The sequence below is a fragment of the Nesoenas mayeri genome (assembly GCF_963082525.1).
Source record: "Nesoenas mayeri genome assembly, chromosome: 12".
NCBI lineage: Eukaryota > Metazoa > Chordata > Aves > Columbiformes > Columbidae > Nesoenas > Nesoenas mayeri.
This window is the reverse complement of record NC_137547.1, coordinates 21,561,672-21,582,263: the sequence shown is the minus strand read 5'-3', so window position 1 is coordinate 21,582,263 and position 20,592 is coordinate 21,561,672. Positions and strand designations below refer to the sequence as shown.

The 20,592-nt window shown below is 43.0% G+C and overlaps 1 protein-coding gene across 2 annotated transcripts in view; it reads left to right on the top strand.

Moving 5' to 3' along the window:
* Window positions 1–11,538: 11,538 nt before the first annotated feature.
* The window catches only part of ADAMTS18 (ADAM metallopeptidase with thrombospondin type 1 motif 18), a gene marked incomplete at both ends in the record, with an annotated part of 72,166 nt that continues 63,112 nt past the window's right edge, over window positions 11,539–20,592 (top strand). The window contains 3 exons of one of the 2 annotated variants that reach the window (XM_080351927.1): window positions 11,539–11,640; window positions 11,805–11,883; window positions 13,739–14,055. In XM_080351927.1, coding sequence (XP_080208053.1) covers window positions 11,539–11,640; window positions 11,805–11,883; window positions 13,739–14,055 — 498 coding nt within the window. Of the gene's footprint in view, window positions 11,692–11,804; window positions 11,884–13,738; window positions 14,056–20,592 lie in introns of both variants that reach the window. The other variant, XM_080351926.1, reaches the window with a different exon arrangement.

The window sequence follows — 20,592 nt, the reverse complement described above, 5'->3', positions numbered from 1 at the left end:
AGCATGCAGAGGGACTCGATGCTAAAGTCACCAGATAAGTGCTTCGGGGTTTGTGACTGCCTGAATCCAACCATTTTAATTTAGAAAAATTGCTTGGCATTATTTTCATACTGTTTTAGAAATATTTATGGGTGTGCTTTAGTTAGGTTACTTAGATAAGTTTGGAGTTGAGCAAGGAGTGTCCCTCTAGCACTGGATGCCTTCATGAGGCAGATTTTAGGGAAAAAGTAGCCCTATTTTTTTTTTCCAAAGAAACAGGAGTCAGCTAAGATACCACAGCTTGACAGCCTTGAGTGTACGCTGCCAAATGAAGTCAGAATTTGTCGTAGAGTGCTCCTCTAACTGCCGGTGGGTGAGGGTGCCGTGGCGCTGGGCAGGGGGCGCGCGGGCCTGCAGACAGCACGGCTTTTGGACGAGCGGTTGTTCGGCCATCCTGGAGGTTCATGTTGGGCTAACTGTTCCAAATGAGGTTATTTCCTCGAGTATACTGAAATGTTCATAGTACATTGCTGAGGGTAGAATTACTTCATCTTTTCACTTCCCAGTTTTATAGTTCGAGGCAGGGAATGTGCGAATGTACATTCTGGAGTTCCGAGCACTTCGGTTACTGAATACAAAGCACCGTCTTTCCTCATCTGAGGACTGCAGAGCCTGTTCAAACTACAAATTTATTGGAGTGCATTTCAAAAAGTGCTTAAAATCTGTGGTCAAGGTCAAGATTTTTAGTGTACAAGAATCAAACACATCTATTAGACTGTAAAGAAAACAGCTCACTGGCCTTTTAATATTTCAAGGAGTATCTCTGTCTTGAACACCAGCACTTCTTTCTGTCCCTCTACAGACAGGGATGGACAATGACATATTTTTCTAATCTCTCTGCACTGAGCACTCAGGGCAACAAAATAGCATTGTCCATTTCAAGCATCTATGAATTTGGTTCTTTTTTTTCTTTGAGCTGGTATGAATGATATTTTAAGATGTATTTCTAATGATACTACTAAGCATATCAAATGAAATTTGTGCTTACGCAGATTACTTAGGACTGCATCTGACTTTTTACAGGTACGTCCTCTTTTTCTATCTGGATACTTTGTCCAGGAAGAACGGAGGTAATGTGATGCCTGTTCAGGACTCTGATGAGGGCTATATGCAGACATATCTACTGCATACGGTCAGATCTACGCTACAGTGTATGAACACTGGATGCCGTGCATTCAGGGTGCAGAGGATCTAATGTGTGTGCACTGAATAGGTGACCTGTGTTTGCACAGTAAATCCAATTGACTCTGAACTTACTGTACGTGTATAAATCAAGGACGCATCCCAGACACATTAGTCTCACTGCATTTCATTTCGTCTGGGAAAACATGGACAGAAATATAGTAGCCTTAAGCTTCCTACATTCCACGCTCCACACACACATGTAGTAGGTTGATGTCTTGAACCCTCAGTCTGTCTTGGGCTTTCCATTATTGTTGATACAACACATAAATCTCAGGTTGTGTTCCCCTGACTTTGCAGGTAGTTGCAATTTTTCTATAGGCCCAACAGTCTTTAAATCCTTTGAGTCACTTATTAGACTTCTAGGTAAGAAATAGCAGACACCCTTTGATTTAGCTCTGAGGATGGTTCAGTAGAAATCCCTTCTCTTTGTGATGCCCTGGTACCTGACAACCCACTCCAAGTGATTTTTGCAGATGTAGGCATTGTTCTCTTTGTTTAATGGTCTCTGTTGTTTTCTTAGCCAGGTTACTTTGGTATTTATTAGTTGGGAGTTGTAAGTAGTTCAGTTAATCTAACACTTGATCAGCAATTTCAAATCAACGTTTGAGAGGGAAGGTGCCCTAAGGCAGTTGATATTTATTCTGGTCAGGTAATTCCTTTCTAGGCTGTTTAAACGGCACCATGTTTTCTAAGGCGACACAACTTAGGGAGGGAGTCGGCAGAAATCTGCCTTTCTGTTTCTTTAAAAGTTTAACTAAGTAGAATGCGTAGTGTCATAATAATAATCAAGTATTAAGATGGGCAGATAGCAGCATAATTGGGAGTATGCAACCTTGAAATATAAAGTCTAGGCATCTGGTAAGGATTAGATTTGCTGGTTATACAAAATAATGAAGATATAAACCATTTTGACAGACCTGATAGGGAGAAGAAAGATGAATACATTACCATTTAGGCTGCTCTTGTAGCACTAAGAAATCCTGTAGCATTTTCCACTTAAAATATGTCAACATCAAAAGCGAAACATGTGGCTCTCAAGGAAAAGTTCTCATATTTACATGTATCACCCATTGCTAAATTCTCCCTCAAGCATTTTAAGTATTTTATTTCTCTGTGGAGGAAACATCAACTCTACTGCTCTTACTTGGATTATACAAGGCTTCTTTTCTCCACTCGGAGTTTTGGAGTACGAGTAAGTCTGACTTAGTATTCCAAAGAAGTCCAATAGTCATGAAGCTCCATAGCAGAGTTGCTTCCGGGCAGCTCATAAGGAAGAAGTTAGAATAATCTCACTGAAATATGAAAAACTGAGCCATAATAAAAGCACTGTGATAATTCAGGGGCTAGCATGTATAAGCTACGCTTGTAGTTAATAAACAACCAAGCTTTAATCACTGCGAGTAGATTGCTCCCTTTACACCTATAAAAAAGTGCTTTGAAAGTTAAGCAGCACAGGCACTTAGTGCAACTCTGACATTACACAAGTTATAGCTTGGCATGTTTATCAACAAGGTAAAGCCAGAACACAAGCCTTCATTCTCCCTTTTCTTTCTCCTCCCCAGAACACCAACCTGCACACTACCAAAGCCTTAAGCTCTGTTTAGTCAACTGTTAGAGCAGGTTTTTCCTGGGCCCGGTAAGGCAAGTGGCTGCAGCTCCAGAATAAAGTGGGAAACTGAAGAAAGCTTTCCATTTCAAACATCTTTCAGTGAGGAATTAGTTTTAAAAGACATACAACAATAAGCTATGAAATCAGTCCAGACACCGTAATTCAGGGATAGACGGTGCTCTGAAACTGGCAGGCGTCCAGGCCAGAGCCAGGTGCCTGGTTTGGATTAGATTCAAGTGGCCTTAGGCCACCTACGGAGCTTTCAGGTAAAATCTGGAAGCCGCTCACCTCGATCTGCCCTACCTTCTTTCTATTTCAGGTACTTGTGAAGGGTTCCCAGATGGCTGGCGCTCTTCCAAAGCAATATGCTTTCAGATTGCGTTGTCTCTATACTGGGATGAGGCAGCTTTCAGAAAAAATGTATCTGGAAAACAGAGACTTAATAAACTGCCTGTTTTCCTCAGCTTGCAATGAGAAAATTTTACCCCTGAGAACAGTATTTATACGTTCCTGCTCTTGACACCCTTAGTGTGTGGTTGCAAATGAGCAAGACAGCATGTATATATGATCAAATGGACACAAAAGGAAGATCCTGAAAAAAATAATCTTGCAGCTTTGACTGTTACAGGTCATAAAAAATAAAAGTACTTTGTCAATCTGATTAGTATTTTATCTGTTACATTTTTTTGTTTACTTTTAATTCCACTTCATTCTGGATCTTAAAAATAGGCCAGGGTAACTCAGGTTGTAGAATAGTTTTTGCTTGACCATGGCTAAGTCCTGTTGGCTAAGTCTCTTATTGTAATATACCTAAAAATCACTTCTGCTGTGACTCTCCCTTTCCGTGTCTGCTCCATACGCGATTCCTTCCGTAGTCCCTGCAAGAGCCCGTGCCCACCGCAGGGCACACTGTGCCGCGGGAGCTCCAGCTCCGCGCTGCGGGGCAGCGGGCAGCGCTGAACTCAGCGCGTTTCTTCTGCTAAATGCGATTCAGTGAAGTCATCCTGCCAGCATGGCTGAAAAATAATCAGGTTACTCCCAAATCAGTTTCAGTTTCGGGTTATGAAGCTCCAGCACAATGTTACAGTGTCTGCATTACCAGGAAGGTTTAAATCTCATTTAAATCCAAGCTAAAAAAAAATGCTTCTCTCATTAAAAGTAAAGTGATTGAAAAGGCCATGAAATCACTTTTGTTAATGTTACACTCCTGAAGAGTTCATCCATGGAGCAACACAAGAGCACTTCCACAGTATGTTGTAGTTCTTAAAGGAGAGGAAGGGAAGGGTTTTGATTCTAAGGCACCTCCCAGCGAACATGAACATACCCGGCGTTAGGCTCCTGTGTAAGGGTTTGCCAAGTAGAGCTGCAACTGCATGACTTTGATTTTCATAAATATTCTATTCTACATTTCTCTTATTGTAATATGCCTAAAAATCACTCGTGCTGTAGCTCTCCCAGCTACCTTTACGCGCCTGCTCCACTAGAGCTCGTCTTAATCTTAAGTTCAGAATTGCAACCATAAAGGTAAGATGCTACCTGTACTGAATTCAGCTAAAGAGGGGCTGGAAATTCCAACGTTACAGGCATACAGCCTAAAATGATTTAATTCAGTTTTCTTCCCAACATCCAGCTCTATTGAAATCAGACAAAAATCAAACCATTTCCACTCAATATGCACACAGAGGAAGATATTATTGAACGTTGTCACGGCAACCAGTGCAACACTGAGTTTGTAAAACAACTGACTCCTCAACATGCTGAAATCCCTTTGGAAATCACCACCACGGTCAGGCAATCATGTTGTTTGCAAATTAGGGATGCAAAGAAGGCTGTGGTTAATTAAAAGCTGTGAGCTGAGCTTTTGGGATAGGGACTCGTTTTCTGTTCTGCATGTGTTCAGGACCTGGCTCGGGGGGTCCTGTACACTTACTGCTACTATATTTTTCATCTTTTTTCATCATCTTTTGGCAAGAAAAATAGTGGCAAAAATGTCCTTATTCACAGAAAGTAAAAGGTGGGTCATGAACGCCTTGTTTTTCTGGGGAAGGAGTATAAAGCAAGTTAAATATTTAGAGTTAATACCCTTACACAAAACTGTGAAGTGATTGCTCGCTGCCATTGTGGTGCAAAATAGCCTACAAGAAGTGAGAGTCTTGGTCCTCAAAAAACACAGCTTTGCAATGTCTAACACAAACCCCACTCTTGTTATCGTACAAGAGTTTGAGGTCTTTCAGTACACAGCAAATAGAATATCTATGCAGATTTATGAGACAACGCCTTCTTTGTATAGTATTGCAGGGTGCTGTAAGCCCTTTCTTATAGAAGCAAATATGGAACAGCTCCATAATTCTGTGGGAGACGTTTTCCTGTTTGATTGCCAAGCTGTAGTTAAAATTCCCACCGAGAAGTCCGTCTTGAGTAAGAGAGAGATGAAGGTGGTGGGGCTGGGCAGACAACTACGAAGGGAGGATGAACACGCTGAACCAGCAGCTAAAGCGCCCAGTTTTCATAGGAAACGGGAAAACAAAGTATTTGTGGATATTCTGCAACTGCTACACCAAAGGACTGAAAAGGCTCCTGGACGACTTTGCAATCTAAGTTCCCAGCGAGAAGGCTGAAGTAACAAAGGCTCATTGATGTGAAAAGAGGGGGAAGTTTTTAATAGAGGAATCCCAGGAGCCAGCCAAAGCAGCATTATCTTGTATTAAAAAAATCTGCAAATAATGAAATTCAGAGGAGAGAGAAGCCAATTTTCTTCTTTGCTTGGCCCATGAAATTAGTAGCAAATAAAAGAAGAAACACATGTAAAAAGACCTGGAGACTAAATCTTCCCAGCAACACTCTTTGCAGGGCGTGTTGTTCAAAAGAGTACAGGGGCTGATGGTCAGAAATGCTGAGCAGGTTGGGTTCCCCTTGGTCTCAAGTGGAGCTGTGAAATAATGAACTCCCCAGAGCGCATTTGAGATTCTCACACCAGAGCTCAGCCTCCCACCCTGAAACTAACTGGATACAAGCAGGAAAATCATCATCAGAGATCTTATCTTCCAAAGCAATCCAAACTGCTGCTAGCAGTTGTGGGAACCACTCACATCCATGGAGTTACCTTTCCCTTCGAGAAACAGAATGAAAAAGCAAGATAATATGTCAGGCTCGGATGAGGTGAAGCAGCACTACTAGGAGTATGGGAGAAAAAACCTTTGAGCCTCTGTTGGACGAAACAAGTATTTTATATTTTGTTTACAGAGATGAAAAGAAGCAGCAATAAGAAATGAATGAGGTGCTATTTCATCCCAATGCCATTTGTTCTGGAGGGGGGGGGAGTAACCTCATACATTCCTATCATGGAAGACAGAGGTTGAAACCTCCATAAGGATTTTCTTTCTTGGCCTGGTTTATCCTTTTCTGGGGCGCAGATGCTGGCTGACTGGAACAGAGACTGGGCTTTCCTTCCTGCACGTGATGCCAGAATATGTCTGAAACCAATACTAGTGTCTCAGAAATCATTTGCAGGGGGTTTAAATGTGTCTTTGTGCCTCTGCGGGCTGCCCAGCCTTGCGGGTGTAGTGCCTTTTCAAAGTGGATCTTTGAACCCGCCGGACTGCACGGTTTCTCCCATGCCATTTTTGATCCATTGTATAAATACAAATTTTGGCACGTGCGCAACATTATAAACGGCATAATTGTTTTTATTAGAGTTCTGTGAGTTTGGAGGTACCTGTGCTTTAATTACACTTGGCAAGTTTCCAGGAAAACTCTTCTAAAATGTAGTGCTTGCAAAGCCCGAGTCGGGCCACCCACAATGGCAGCTTTCATTTCTCTTCTATTAGTGATGGCCATTTTCATTTGATTCTGGTCTGAGTGGGTGACAGAGCCCCCACGTACCGAGCTGCAGCTTCCACCTGCTCCCTTTCCAGCCACCGAGTGTCGGGACAGTGTGGCAGCAACTTGTGACGTTTGGATCCGGGCCGAATGAACGCTGTCCGGGGAGTTCTTAGGTTGTCTATCTCGCTTCCTTGGTCTCCCTTCCCCCTTTTAAAAACTGCTGGTGACACCAGAAATGCAAGTCAGTTAATCTCCTCTCCAATCTAAGCAGTAGCCTCCAGCACTGACCGCAAGAGAAGCGCAGAAGGTTGCTGTGCGAGGTGCCTTTAGTTCCGCTCCTCAGCCCAAAGCTCTTGTGTAGCAGGACACAGCCAGTACAATGGTAACAAGTCAGCAGGATAGCTGGAACTCCATATTCCATGCCAGAAAGTAGGATGTCCAGCTAGCACAAATAAATGTGTAGAACTAATCAAATTAGGATGGACATGCTGTGCAATACAGAGAAATGCATGTAAGCAGAAAATTGTGTTTAATATTTGTAATCAAAAGCATTTATTTGGGACTATAACGGCCCAGCGCTACGTGCAAATTGGGTGAGGAAAAAATGTAAACGTTGTTTCTTTGATTTCGTTGGGAGCTCGGGTACAGCAGGAATGCTGGATCGAGCTGCTTTCCCAGTGGCTGTGATTAAAAAGCGATGTGAAATGAATTTAGGGGCGTATTGACAGAAAATATTACTGTAAACGGTGGTGAAAACCTATTCCACAGAGATTACTCTTTATTACATGGAGTTTGCCAGAATTTATAGGATGCAAACTGAAAACTGTGGGTTTAGAGACTCTTTGAGGAAATAACTTGGGTCCTAACACCACGTTTGGAGGATCCTGCAGAAAGCAGAATTTAATACAGAAACTGGTGAGACAGTGGAATGTTGTTCTGTGAACTTTTAGGCCCTTAAGGAACAGGAATTAATGGAGGAACCACACTAAGTCAACCGGTAGATGTTTTTGCTTCTTATACAGTTTCCATGTCAGCTGAAATATAGTTGCCCATAAACAGAATAACCAGTGACACGCCGTAGGCCATGCCATGTGTCACCGAAGAATGCGATTAGCTGTCATGCAAAAGCAGCTTTACTACAGTAGCTCATATTATAAACTGAACACTGGTTAGAAATGCAGAAAAGTGCTTTTGGGAATGCACTAGGCTGGCATTTTCCACTCCTGAGAATACTGTGGTCAGCTGCAGATTTCATGGAAGTAAACAAGGAAGTCCTCATCACTTCTTTTTATGAGAGTAGCCTTTTAAAATCTGGGGAGGGGGAAGGTTATGGTATAGGAGTGGACTTGCTGCTAGTGGGCATTGCAGTTCAGTCTGGTGCTTTATAAGCCTACCCCGTGGAAGTAAGAGCAAGTGCTCATGCTGTTCCAGCATCGGTCCGTTGGGCTGGGTGGTGTTCCGGCCGTGCCCCTGTGCCACGTGCGAGGTGCTCCCTGCGCCTGGGGTGTAACTCACAAACGCTCTTTGTTCCCAATCTCCTTTGTGCACAAGGGATCTTTCTGGCAGGAAGGACACAGTAGATGATCTTCTCAGGTTCTGTAACTCAGATAGAGGAGCTGTGATCGTTTATGCCAGCTGAAAGGATTTGGCCTTATCCTAAACTGTATGATGTTGAGTGGGTTTAGATAATGTACGCATCTCCATGCAAATGTCATTTGATAGCAGATGAACATATCCCTGCAACTACACTTAATCTATATGAACCCTTCCACAAGTTCATTTTCCACTTGCTGGTGTTTTCTTCATCTAGAGGTTTTGTCCTGCTACAACTGAGTTACAGCTGCTGAACAATTTAGACAAATTATATAAATTAACAAAATGCCTTGAGATCACTGAATGACTAATACCATGCTAAAGAAAAGCTGCCTTAGCAGTTGTGGTACATATGGAGCATAACCAGCGTTGGAGCACAATTTCACTTTGGAGCCTCTTGGAACAAAGATGAACTTGATGTCTTTTGAAAACTACCAGCTCATTCTAAAGACGGGCTTTTTCTTTTGTAAAAGGATTTCCATGAAGACTTCTCCCCAGTGAGTTTCACCCAGTATGTGGTTAATCACCGCTCACTATAAATGAAGGCAAAGGACTTCTGTGTGTCACGAGAGTGAAACATCTTCATGAGGATAAACACAAAGGGACAAGAACATCCAACGTCTTTGCATGTAGACATCAAGACGATGGACACGTTGCATGCAGGTGTGATCTGTCTGGAGCAGGTGGATGAAAAGCCCTGGTGAACCTTGGGCTATGCTCTCCTGAGCCTTGGTGTGGTGATGAAGGTGAAGCTTGCTGCTGGTACAGAGCGTCAACCCCCCTACTTTCTCTTGCAGATACAAGAGAAATCCTGACTTCATGAGTCACGGTACATCATCAGTGATCTCTCTACATTGGAGATCCCTCCCCAGAAGGGTATTGGGTGACAAGCTTCTGCTGGGTCCTCACACTTTCTTGCATTCACCAGTAATGGAGCAGTTTCTCATGTAGGTGGAATGCACTTAAAACAGGTGGATACAAACAAGTAGAGGAAGAAAAAGGTGTACTGAAAACATGACAAAACTGATCAGCGTCAAAACGTGGTAGCAACATCCAACCTGACAGCTTAAGGAGAACAGAGAATAGTGCAGTAACACACTGCAGCATGGGAATGTTTATGGCTGAAGGAATATGTGCTTCCTGGTCATCTGAGGTGGGAATTGCTAGGGAGTGGGGGGAGGAAAAGGCCTCCCTGCATTGTTTGCCACACCGTGGACTGCGGAGCTTTATTTCTCTAATGTTTTGCATGGTAACTATGTTTGCACATGGTAACGAGCTGCCTGCAGGATTCTCTGATGTTTATGACCATCACTGCTGGGATCTTGACTGACTCAGGGAGCAAAGTACGATATTGTCTGAGCATGTTGGCTGGTCAGTGTTGCTGCCTAGAGGCCTGGGAAGGTTGGGATGCCCTGCCTAATGCCAACTCAAATTTGGATGCATGTCATTTATAGTCACACAAAGGAGCATCACTGTTTTTTTTCTTCTTCTTTGATCATACTCAGAAACTATAAATCTCCAGGGTGAAATCTTAACTGCACAGAAATCAAGAGCTGAACTCCCTTCAGTAGTGTTAGGCTTATGGTGAAAGTTGTCTTTTTCTTTCTTAAACAGTTCTTGTAATTGCTAGAGAACTGTATTTATTTCCCTCCCCTCTCAGTAGATAAAATGTCAGTCTGCCCAGTCAGGTCACCTACCGAAAACAGTCAAGTCTCTTCAGGGTGTTGGGGGCCGATAATAAAATGACAGCCCAATAATTGTACATTTTTCTCTTCTTATCAGCAATGCACAGCATGTTTGATGTGTTCTGCTCCACTGGGACCATTGCAAATCTGTACCCAGCTATTTCGTTTGAATATACTCAGTGGGCAGTGAGAGGTACGCTATTCGAAAAAGATCTTGAAAGTTTGTCATGATATTTTCAGCAAGGTGATATTGTGAAACCCGCTGGGAAATAGAGAGGTGAAGGAGAAATTCCACACCTGGGAACTTATTTACTGTTTAAAGGCAGGAAATGCTTTAGAAGGGAGAATATCTCTGATCTGTCTCATGCACTGCCCCAAAGTGGTTACCACAAAACCCGGGTGAAGGAGGTAGATGGAGACGATGACCTGCAGCTCACCTCGGCTTGCGTGGGGCTCCCCAGCCTGTGTGCCAGCTGGAGCACTGAGGCACCTTCCATTGACACAGCTACTGTTTATTTTCATGGTGTGGCGCTCGGACAAGGGAGGTTTTGAGTGACTTTGGACTGAGACATGTACTGCAAAACTGTCTAGCACAAAGGGGAGATCATGAGGTGAGGAACATTTCTCCAAGTGCAGCCAAAACCATTCAGAAACAAGTTCTGTATTGATTTCCAACCTGGGCTGCTCCCATTCACTTCAATACTTAAGTTTCCATACAGATTATTTAGATCTTTGATCCTTTCCTGAAGTTTTCTGTAGAAGGGAAAGTGTAACCCAGTATAATAGACTGAGACCAGAACCTGGTGCTGCATTGGGCTCAACACACGTAAAAGTATGTGTGAAAGGCCGCTCTTTTGTGGACATCAGCATTCAGTATTCAGGAAGTGGTCTTGGCTACCACAGCTGTATTTTCTTCCCAGGCAACCCCATCTTTGATTTGTTTATTTGTTTATTTTCCCATGAAGCTACCTTTAAAAATAATAGAAAGTAACAGCATATTCTCTCCAAGCGAACGGTGTTTTGGAAGCAGGATGGCTGATACAGGACTCCACTCCTCCTCCCAGCATCCTCACGAAAACTCTGGTCCTGTTGACTAAGCCCTGTGGGTCAGCCCCCCGTTTTTGCGCTCCCCTTGCCCCAGTGAAGGTCCCCGCGTCTCTCTGCAGGTCCCCACAGGTGTGCCGGCACCGCCGCTGCCTTTGCTCGGCCCAGCCGCTTCTCCGCTTCCCCCGCGGGCCGGGGGGGCCGCACGCCACCCCCTTTCCCAGGTGCCTCCCCGCCCGCGAGTCCCGGCCCCGGCCCGGCCCCACCGCCTCCCCATTGGTCCCGCCCGCTCCGCTCCGCGTCGCCCCTCGGGCGGCGGCCGCGCCGAGACGCGGCGCCGGAGGCAGCGCTGCCCGCGGCGGCGGCTTAAAGCGTGCGCGCCGGCGGCGGCGAGGGCGCGCTCACCTGGGCGCCGCTCCATGGGCTCCGCCGCCGCGCACGGCGGGGCTGCGGCGCTGCGGGCCGGCCGGCGGGGCAGAGCCCAGGTGACCATGCGGGGGATCCAGGCTCGCCCGCCGCACGCTTCGGGGAGCAGGTAGCACACCAGGTGCACGGCGGAACATGGACTGTCTCCTGCTTGTCGTCTGGACTTTACCTGTTGCGATTCTCAGCGGCAGCTCCATGCAATTCCCGACCTTCCCGTGGCTTGGAAGCGCTGTAAAGGCAGGTCGAGAGCACTTTATTTTGCAGTCACCTAGTGTACTTTCATACCAGGTTACTGCACGGTTTCTGGTGCCTTGTGTGCCTTGTCTTTCTGCCTTCCCGTGTCAAGTACATCTCGCCCAATACTCCTTTTCTCTCTCTCTTTTTTTTCTTTTCTTTTGCAGACCCTTCAGCTGTGCTGCCTCTGTTGCATGTCTCATGCAGCAACTTTAACCAGTGACAGCATCAATGAATTGAATCATGGTTTGTATAGCTCTTTCTGTGTCTGTGTATATGAACATTTGCATGGATGCTTTTTTTTTTTGTTCTATTTTGTTTTTGGTGGATTGAGCATTTAAAGGGAAGAAACCACAGTGTTTGGGGAACATGAAGTGAAAGCAAGTTGGCTGCTGTAAAATACCTAATCATGAGCAGAGATTAACTTGTTAAGCCCTGTGTGGAAAAGCTAACAGGAGCAATATGTAACAGCAAACCAAATGAATGAGATGGTGAATTCGTCTGTATTTACCTGAGCGATTAGAAAGATGAATGTGCATGTAGCCGCAACAACAAAACCTTGTGTGTCTGTTAATGAGACTGAAGTAGTGAAAAGACTTGGGTGGGAGAGCGGAAGAAGCCGTGCAATGCAGGTTAAGGGAAAACAAACCTGGAGAGCAAGGAGAGCTCAGGAGCTGTTTGTTCCCGGGTTGCAGAGACTAACACTTGAATGCTGATGACTTTGGGAAGTTTGAAGTGCAGTATGTGCTTTTTATTGGGTGCGAATGGAAACAAAGTACAATAGAGCAGCACACCAGGGTGCAGAAAGGAAAACCCTCTGGCACCCTGTCTGCTCGCTGGGGGATTCCCTCTCTCCAGCAGCTGCTTGCATTTTTTGGCCACCAGCCTACTTAGCGTCCTCAACTTCTGCGGTTGATTAACACCACTTGAGGAAAGTGAAAGCTCTTGATGTATTGTTTCCACTAAGGAAAAACAACCTATCACTGGTTATGTTTTCAGCTTAATGTGTGTCCAATAAAGCCTATTCAGGCAAAGAGATTGATAGTTTTAGCAACATCTGTTACAACACAAGGAGGAAGGGCTTTTCTTCTTTTTAATGGTGTTATTTCAGTTTAGGAAGAGAAATGCATTGTTTTGCTGTCAAATGCATGGACATGTTTAAGTGTTCACAGAAGAATACAGCTCAAAAATGAAATGGGGTTGGGAAGCAGTTTATTCAGTGTAATTGCTCATAACCAGGAATAGGTGCAAAGGTCCTAGTTCAGCAAACAGCTAAAATTCAGACCCAGCTTCCAGGATGCAAGTAATCCCTGTAGGGCTGGATCAACAGCACTGCTAATGTATTTCAATCTAGGCACCTGCTTATAGAGCCAGCAGAATCATGGCCTCTCTATTTTCCTCTCTTAGGTGGTTGTGAGTAGATCTTGGTCTTCTCACCAATAGTTTTGTAATTTTTCACATATTTTATCCAAAACAATAAACTTCTTTGACATGCAATTAGCAATGGCTGACTAAAGGTTATTAGGTAGGATGTAATCTCTTTCTGCTGAAGGTCAGTTACAATTTGAAACCCAGTCTAATCAAGTCACTACAAAGAGATGAGGTCTCAGTTAAGGCATTAATAAATTAATCCTTTAATCCATTTGAACAAGTGGTACAGTTCTATGGAGTCTCAGTCATGGTTACCCCTACAGTGATATAATATTTGCTGCATTCTTAGGAAGGAAAAAACTTCTCCGACCAGAGCGGCCTTCACATTTGACAGCAATTAATACAGGGGGAGGGGAAAAGTCTACAGATCTGCTGGTGATGACAAACGTCTTCAGAAGAGCGATTGTGGGAATGTTCACAGCTATGCTGGCCGGTCTGTGCCTCTCAGTGGGGCAGAAAGGAAACAAACACTGCTTGAGAGCCTGGGTGACTTGCAGGGCTGAATTCATGCAGTCAGTCTATACACACATGGCCTGCAGGGCTTTCAGGCTGCCCCCGAAATGAGGGGACGGTTCATGCCATAGTGAGAGCCTGATGCTTACTGTGTAAAAATGATGCTTGCCTTATTTTTTGGATACAAAACCTGATAGCTGACTTTTTATCCTTACAGATTATGTGTTTGTGACACCTGTCAAAGTGGATTCCAGTGGATCATACATTTCACATGATGTTTTGCACAGTACTAGGAGAAAGAGATCAACTCAGAGTTCAAAGAGTTCCTTGCACTACAAATTTTCAGCATTTGGACAGGAACTTCACTTAGAACTTAAACCTTCGACCATTTTAAGCAACAGTTTTGTTGTCCAGGTACTTGGGAAAGATGGAGTCTCAGATTCTCAGGAACATGAAATTGAGCAGTGTTTCTACCAGGGATTTATAAGGAACGATAGCACCTCTTCGGTAGCAATATCTACATGTGTAGGCTTGGTAAGTGTTTATTTACAACAAATCAGCATTCAAAGTATTTTCATATGTGGAATAGTAGCTGAAGGTATGTCCTTCATATAATATTCAAGATACCATACACCATTTGGTGATATTTCCTAGTACTGCTAGTTGCCATTGCATTTTAACAAGCGGTTTAGTTGTAGCCGATGAACCGCATCACACCCTTTGTATTTTTTGATCACAGTCTTTCAGGAAACAAACAGGAGGCTGGCTGGTAGCTCTAGTAATTATCGCATAGCAGTTTTTATTTGTTATAGTTTGTGATGGTTCATACATCTTTGCTTGCTCTTAAGTAAATGTTCTTCCTGCCTTTGTGAACTTCTATGAATAAAGAAAAAAAGATCAATCCATAAGCTTATGAGAAAAAAAATACACCTGGGTTTGTCAGTTCCTTTAGGGAAGGGTGAATTTCCTAACTCAGCGGGAGTTGTGAACCAGTTTCTCTTAGATTTCTTTGACAATTCCAGCCTGATTTGGGTTTATAAGTTTTGATTAGTTGATCTCTTCTGAATGTTTTAAATATTATCATTGCATATTTTCCACTTATGGTTGTTATCCAACTTCATGAAAAATTATCACTCGCAAATGATTTTCTTCAAAATCCATTTGACGGTGCTCATTGCCTGCAGAGAAGTCTTTACTGAGTCATCTACAGAATTCATAGTTATTGATGGTTTTTAGGCTTTAAGCCCTTGCACTTGCAAAGCAGCCTCCTATGGATGCAGATTAAAGCAGTGACATCTAAGTGTTGGGTGTATGAAGCTATTTATCTGTATGCTTTGTGGTTTAGGTCCAGAGGATATGTTGGGTTGCCCTCTCGAAGTCTGTTTTGCAAAGGTACTTGTCCATAAGGGCTATTAAACTGTGTGATGGGACTGAAAAAGGAGCACTTGAGACACCCAGTGTTTCCTTTGAAATACTAATCAGTGACTGGAGAAGAGGATGGTTCGTTAGGAAGAGCTGTTGAGCACTAATAACTGCTTGAAGTAGTCTGGCTTGTATTTTGAATGCTCTATTTTTTTTCTCAGCAAGTCAGAGGAATTAGTGTCTTACAGTTCATTGGAACAGTTGCAGATGTGACTTTGGAGCTGGACTGAAGTTGTTGTTGTGTTTGTAGTGCTGAGCTGTTAACATCGAATGTGCTCAGTGGTTTATGCGGAAGGTTCGTTTCACAACTGCTGGCGTTTACCATATTTACCCAGAAAACAAAACCAGAAAACCAACAGTTTTATTGTGGTGTTTGTCTTTTCCTCGAAGAGAAGTGCTCTACTCTACAGACGCCAGTTGCAGTTTGGGCGAGCTCCCCTGTTGGGTCACGGTTTGGTTTTTAACTTGCTTTCTGAGCTGAGTGGAGCTAGGCTTGTCAGGTCTTGTCTGGAGAAGGAAGGTTCAAGTCTGCCTCAGGTCACAGAGACACAGAATGTGGTGATCTCAGCTGAGGCTGAAATGGATCTTTTACCACTGTCTCGACATAGAGGTTGTTATGACTGGTAAACCTCACTTAGAAAAGATACAACAACTGATCAAAAGAGAAGAAATATTGTGGCATGAACAAATTTATTATGGCAGAACCTTCTTCAGTACCAAGATTGTGACCAATTAGAATTTCTTTCTCTTTAATCAGTTCCAAGTTTCAATAGATTTCACTTTAAATTGTTATTTTAAACTGGCAAATGAAGTAAACCTTTACTTATAATAACCTCCTGCAGAGCAGGTATCACAAAGTATAATTGTTCCTTTCTTCCTATCCATTTATTAATGTCAGTGCACCTAATGAATCCCAGGCAAATTATCAAGAGGATTCTTAGTCTGAGTTTGCGAGGCTGCATTCTTAAAAATGTGTCGTCAGCTGTCTGCAACAACAACCACGTCATTTTCGCTGTGATCCAAATTCAGTAATCATATGTTAAGTCTGGATGCTGTGCTCTCATCAAGAGAGCCTTGTGAATAGCTTCTATATCCTCTTTGCACCAACTGCTTTTGTCACTTGGTTACCCTTCTTTCCTATTTGCTTTGTTCACTGCAATTAAACCGAAAGTGGTGTTTCTTCTATATGGTTGGTAGCACTAATCTTTCCATTGTTCCTTTCATTAGCAATAGCTTCTCTACAACAAAACTGCAGTGACCCATTCTTTCAAGCCTGGAACACCACAATGTGATTTGGAAGCAATTGCATTTCAATAGACTACAGGGACTCTTTGATCTAATTTTTTGGATGACCTAGAGTATTCAGTCATTCAGCTGTCTGTTATCTGCCATTGCCTGCAGAGCAGACTTTTGAGAGAGTCTATGTGAAACGGTTTGTTAGGCAGGATGACCTTAACACTGGAAAGGAGCAAGAATTTGTTGCTTTGGTATAGATCTATTAAGAGATGTGTGTATCTTAGTTGTGTCTTTATAGCTCAGTTGACAGTAAGGCCCCACATTTTTATGCTAATTTGTTGATTTGAGAGCAAATGTTTTAATCAGTCAACATAATTTTCCTGATGTGCCAGAAGGCAAAACTGGATCTATGCTCTTTATCTGAATATGCACTCTAATACATTGAGTTAGCATTCTAGGAGAATGTGGATGAGTTTACTATGAGTAGTGTCTCTTGCCTTTTCATCATCCAGGTTTTTAGGTGCTTTGATTTTTCAACAGAAAACTTACTTTCTTCTGTCTCCTGCCCTTTCCAGCTTAAGCCACCATCAGTTACCGTCATTTACTTGCTGGAGCATCTGTTATGCAGCAAGAAAGTTGTGATTTATTTATTTATTATTATTATATATTTTTCGTAGTGAAATTAACTTGTATGCAAAAAACCTTGTTTAGATCTTCCTAAGTGTCTGTTTCATCGTCAGGCATTGAGTAGCAGCATCATACTTGCTTAGTGATGAGAGTGTGACAGATTGATTAAAATTCAGGTTTATGTTCTACGTCACATAGATTTATTTTTTTCAGTCATTTTATCAAAATGCTCACAGACCAATGTACTTTGTGCACATTCAGAAAAATGTGTTCCTGACTGAAGAATATGATACGTTCCCTCCAAAGAAATTGTGATGTACCTTTTTCATTTTCATGGATTTTGTTAATACATTCTCACTCTCAGGAGAGGGGACTTTTACAACTTTGGGTCAATGAGGCTATTTATGTGAGTAAATACAAAACTGGTTTCTATCTTCTTAGTGTGACTCAAAGAGAAATGAAGGCAAAATCTTCAACCTTTCTCCACTGATATTCCTTATTACTTTTAATGAAACTCTTCTGTTACTCAACATGACTTCTTGGAGCTTCCTTCAGTCCCTGTGCTCTCTCAATGGATGTGTCCATGCCACTGGTTTGCCTCGTGCTTCATCCTCTCTTTACATTCTCCAGTTCAAGCTGCTCATTCTGCCTAAATTATTTCTTTTTCCAAACTCCTAACTTGAGCTAATTCTTACTTATTCTAATTATAAGTTTTATTACTATTATTATTTAGTAATATATTATTACTTACAATGGCCTTTAGCTATGTAATTGGGAGGCAGACTGTGCCAACTCCACAGAATGCAGGGGTTTTTCAGTTTTGCTGAGGGATACGGTGCTGCCCACTGTTGGAATAACAAATAGTTTTTAGGACTCGCTCAGTGTGGCTGTATCTGTTCCTACCTCATCCACACGTTGTGCTATCTCATCTGCGTTAAAAAGAGATATCTGTTGTAGAGTCACCATCTTTAACTCCACTTTCATGATCAGATTGTCTCTAAAAGCCTTACTACTGTATTCCTAGTCTGTATATACACTGTGGTGTTTGTCTCGCTATATGCTACTTTTTGTTTCCGTTCTGTCTCCTTATGTGCTGCTTGTGTTAGGTCAATTTATACCTAATCTCTTGTACAAAGTGAGTTGTTTGCAGTCACACAGTAAATCAGGGCAGAATACAAGAGAACTCCTGAGCTGTCAGTGGTCCGGTTGTGTTCTAATTTATAACTGCATTTAGGAGCAGAAGTCACATTCCCCTTGTGAACAAGAACTCTCTCTTGCAAAGTCAAACCAGTTTACACTATAGCCCAATACACAACATAGAAAACAGTCAACATAATGCATGAGTAGTTTACTGTATAGCATTTGTGGGGATGTTGCTGGTATTTGCTGGAGGAGGCAGGTCAGGGTACATAACAAGTACAAAACGTGTACCCAGAGGAAAGAAATGCACATACAACATAAAGGAACCCATCACATCGTGAACAGTTCAGGTCCTTTAAAGCCATATGATCCACAGTTTTATTGTTGAGGCCAAATTCAGGCCTAAGCAAACGCACTAGTGCAGAGACCTGAGAGGCTGCACCTGGGCCATTCCCCCCCTTTTATTGACGTACCTCGGTTGGGAGAGTGGAGTCAGCTTCATGCACCAGCTAGTGCCCTCCTTTGTTTTCCATAATATGTGACTGAATCTTTCATTATAAGGGGCCTCTTTCTCTTGTCTCAAGTTCTGATATGTTTGTTGGTGTCTAGTCAAGGGAAGAGAAAGAGGAGGGAAGGGTGAATCATGTTACACTCACTGAGCTGTCAGAGGAGGCTGCGACTGGAGAAAGGGTTAGATGCAGCACTGAGAGATAGACAGAGATGCATTAATTCAATGGAGGTTGTGTGTGCATGTCTGAGGGCAGTACTTTGCTCAAAGTATCAAAGAAGCCACAAAATTAAAGCTTCTTAATGCAGTCTGGCCACCTAAGAGGCAGGCAAGGCAACTCGTGTACCCATTCTTTGTAGTCATTTAATTGCACCCTGTATTAGCGTTATTTAAGTTCATGCTAACAACAGCCTCTTATTCCTAGAGCTCACACTTCAAGTCCAATTAAATATGTTGAGACAAATCCCAGGGTTCTTATGCAGACAAGCTCCCATCAAACTCGGTGAGCCAGGCTGCTGGTAAGAGTACAAAATAATTGCTGTTTGCAATGAGGTTCCTTTAGAAACCTACGGCTGGAAAAATAGGACAAAATCTGGCCCAGTGGGACCTTGAAGAGAAACTGGTGATGTGACTCATTCTCAAAGCTATTTTTAGTCCATCCACAAGTCAATATACAAATCCTACATTTTCTGCCATTATACCAGCACAACAGGAACAGCATCTGGCACGTGAGTTCTTTGGCTTTCTTCACACACCATTGCATCTCCATCCTTTATAAAAGACAGACTGCGTTTTAAAGGATCATCATTTTGTCCACTGTTTTGATGGACATTTTGCCATTATTCACTCCATAATATGGTAAATATAACATGAAGAAAAGTCTTTCCAGGAAAATGAGGTGACGGTGGGGAAAAAGCTGTATTCTTTCAGATATTTTTACATTATACTAGACAAACAGAAGACAGTGTTTCTGGTCTCAGCCTTAAATTGACTGCTGATGGGGAATGAATTGTGTGATTAGATTATTGATTGCCCTTCTCCATATCTGTCTGATAAGCTTTCTGTTTAACTCCGGCTTTAGCTCTGCAAGACAAAGCCACTGTTATCCCAGGCATTTTGACCTGGCTGATTCCTCATGGGCAAGAAATGGAAAAGAGGATTAATGATGGAGAAATAATCTGGGAAAAGTAATCGAGGTTGCATTTCTTCCAATTTTCATGTTGAAAACTCTGGACCCCTTGAACCTACATAGAGGAAATGTTGTGTCGCTGAGGGCACTTTGGCTCCGTCAGCCTGACACGGTGGGCTGTGGCCGTGGAACAGCTCTCAGGAGTGCCCAAGGAGCTGCTTCTCTCGGTCGTTGTTGCTCAGTGGGCAGTACGAGCATTGAAATTGTTTGTGGGTGCGTTTCGGACCAAAGTTCAGGCTGTTGGAGCAGTGCTGCTTGCAGCCTTAAAGCAGCTCCAGGAACAGGAAGCCATCCCGTTGCACACAGATAGGCAGTTCATCCTGGCCGTTTCTTGTTAAGCAGCAGTCCCATCATAACTTCTAAAGCAATTAGTAGACTCTATACTTGAAACATAAGCATTTTTCTTGCTTTGACAAAGTCTTTCCACAGAGCTTAGTTCCCACACTTTCCCTCGTCCATTAGAGAGACGCTTATAGTCAAATGCCCTCCTAAGGGTCAGGAGAGGATGACCTGTCTGTGCAGACTTGACCTCTTCATAACAGGATGTCTTTGATGTAAATGAGGATTTTTATTTTAAGTGCCACTATTTTCATTTGGACCATACCATCTCTGCTGCCAAGATGCAGCATGTTATCTTCTTCACAGCTGCAAACTGCTGAACAGCCAAAATATTTCTCTTTTGAGATGCAGATTCTAATAACTAATAGCTGCTTTTGGTCAATAATAATTCACCTAAGCAAGGTTTTATTTCTGTCTTTTTCCCCTTTTTCCTCCGCTTCAGAAGTGGTTGAGGGAGATACCAGGTTTGCAGACCTGGACTGGAAAGGCTTTTGTTTACCCAAAACACAATGACAGTCTGTGGAACTGTAGTTCAAGTCCAGGTCCAGCAGCCCAGCCCTGGCAGCGGAGTGAGTGGAAAGCACAGGAGTGCTTTGGTTGTGCCCTGGCC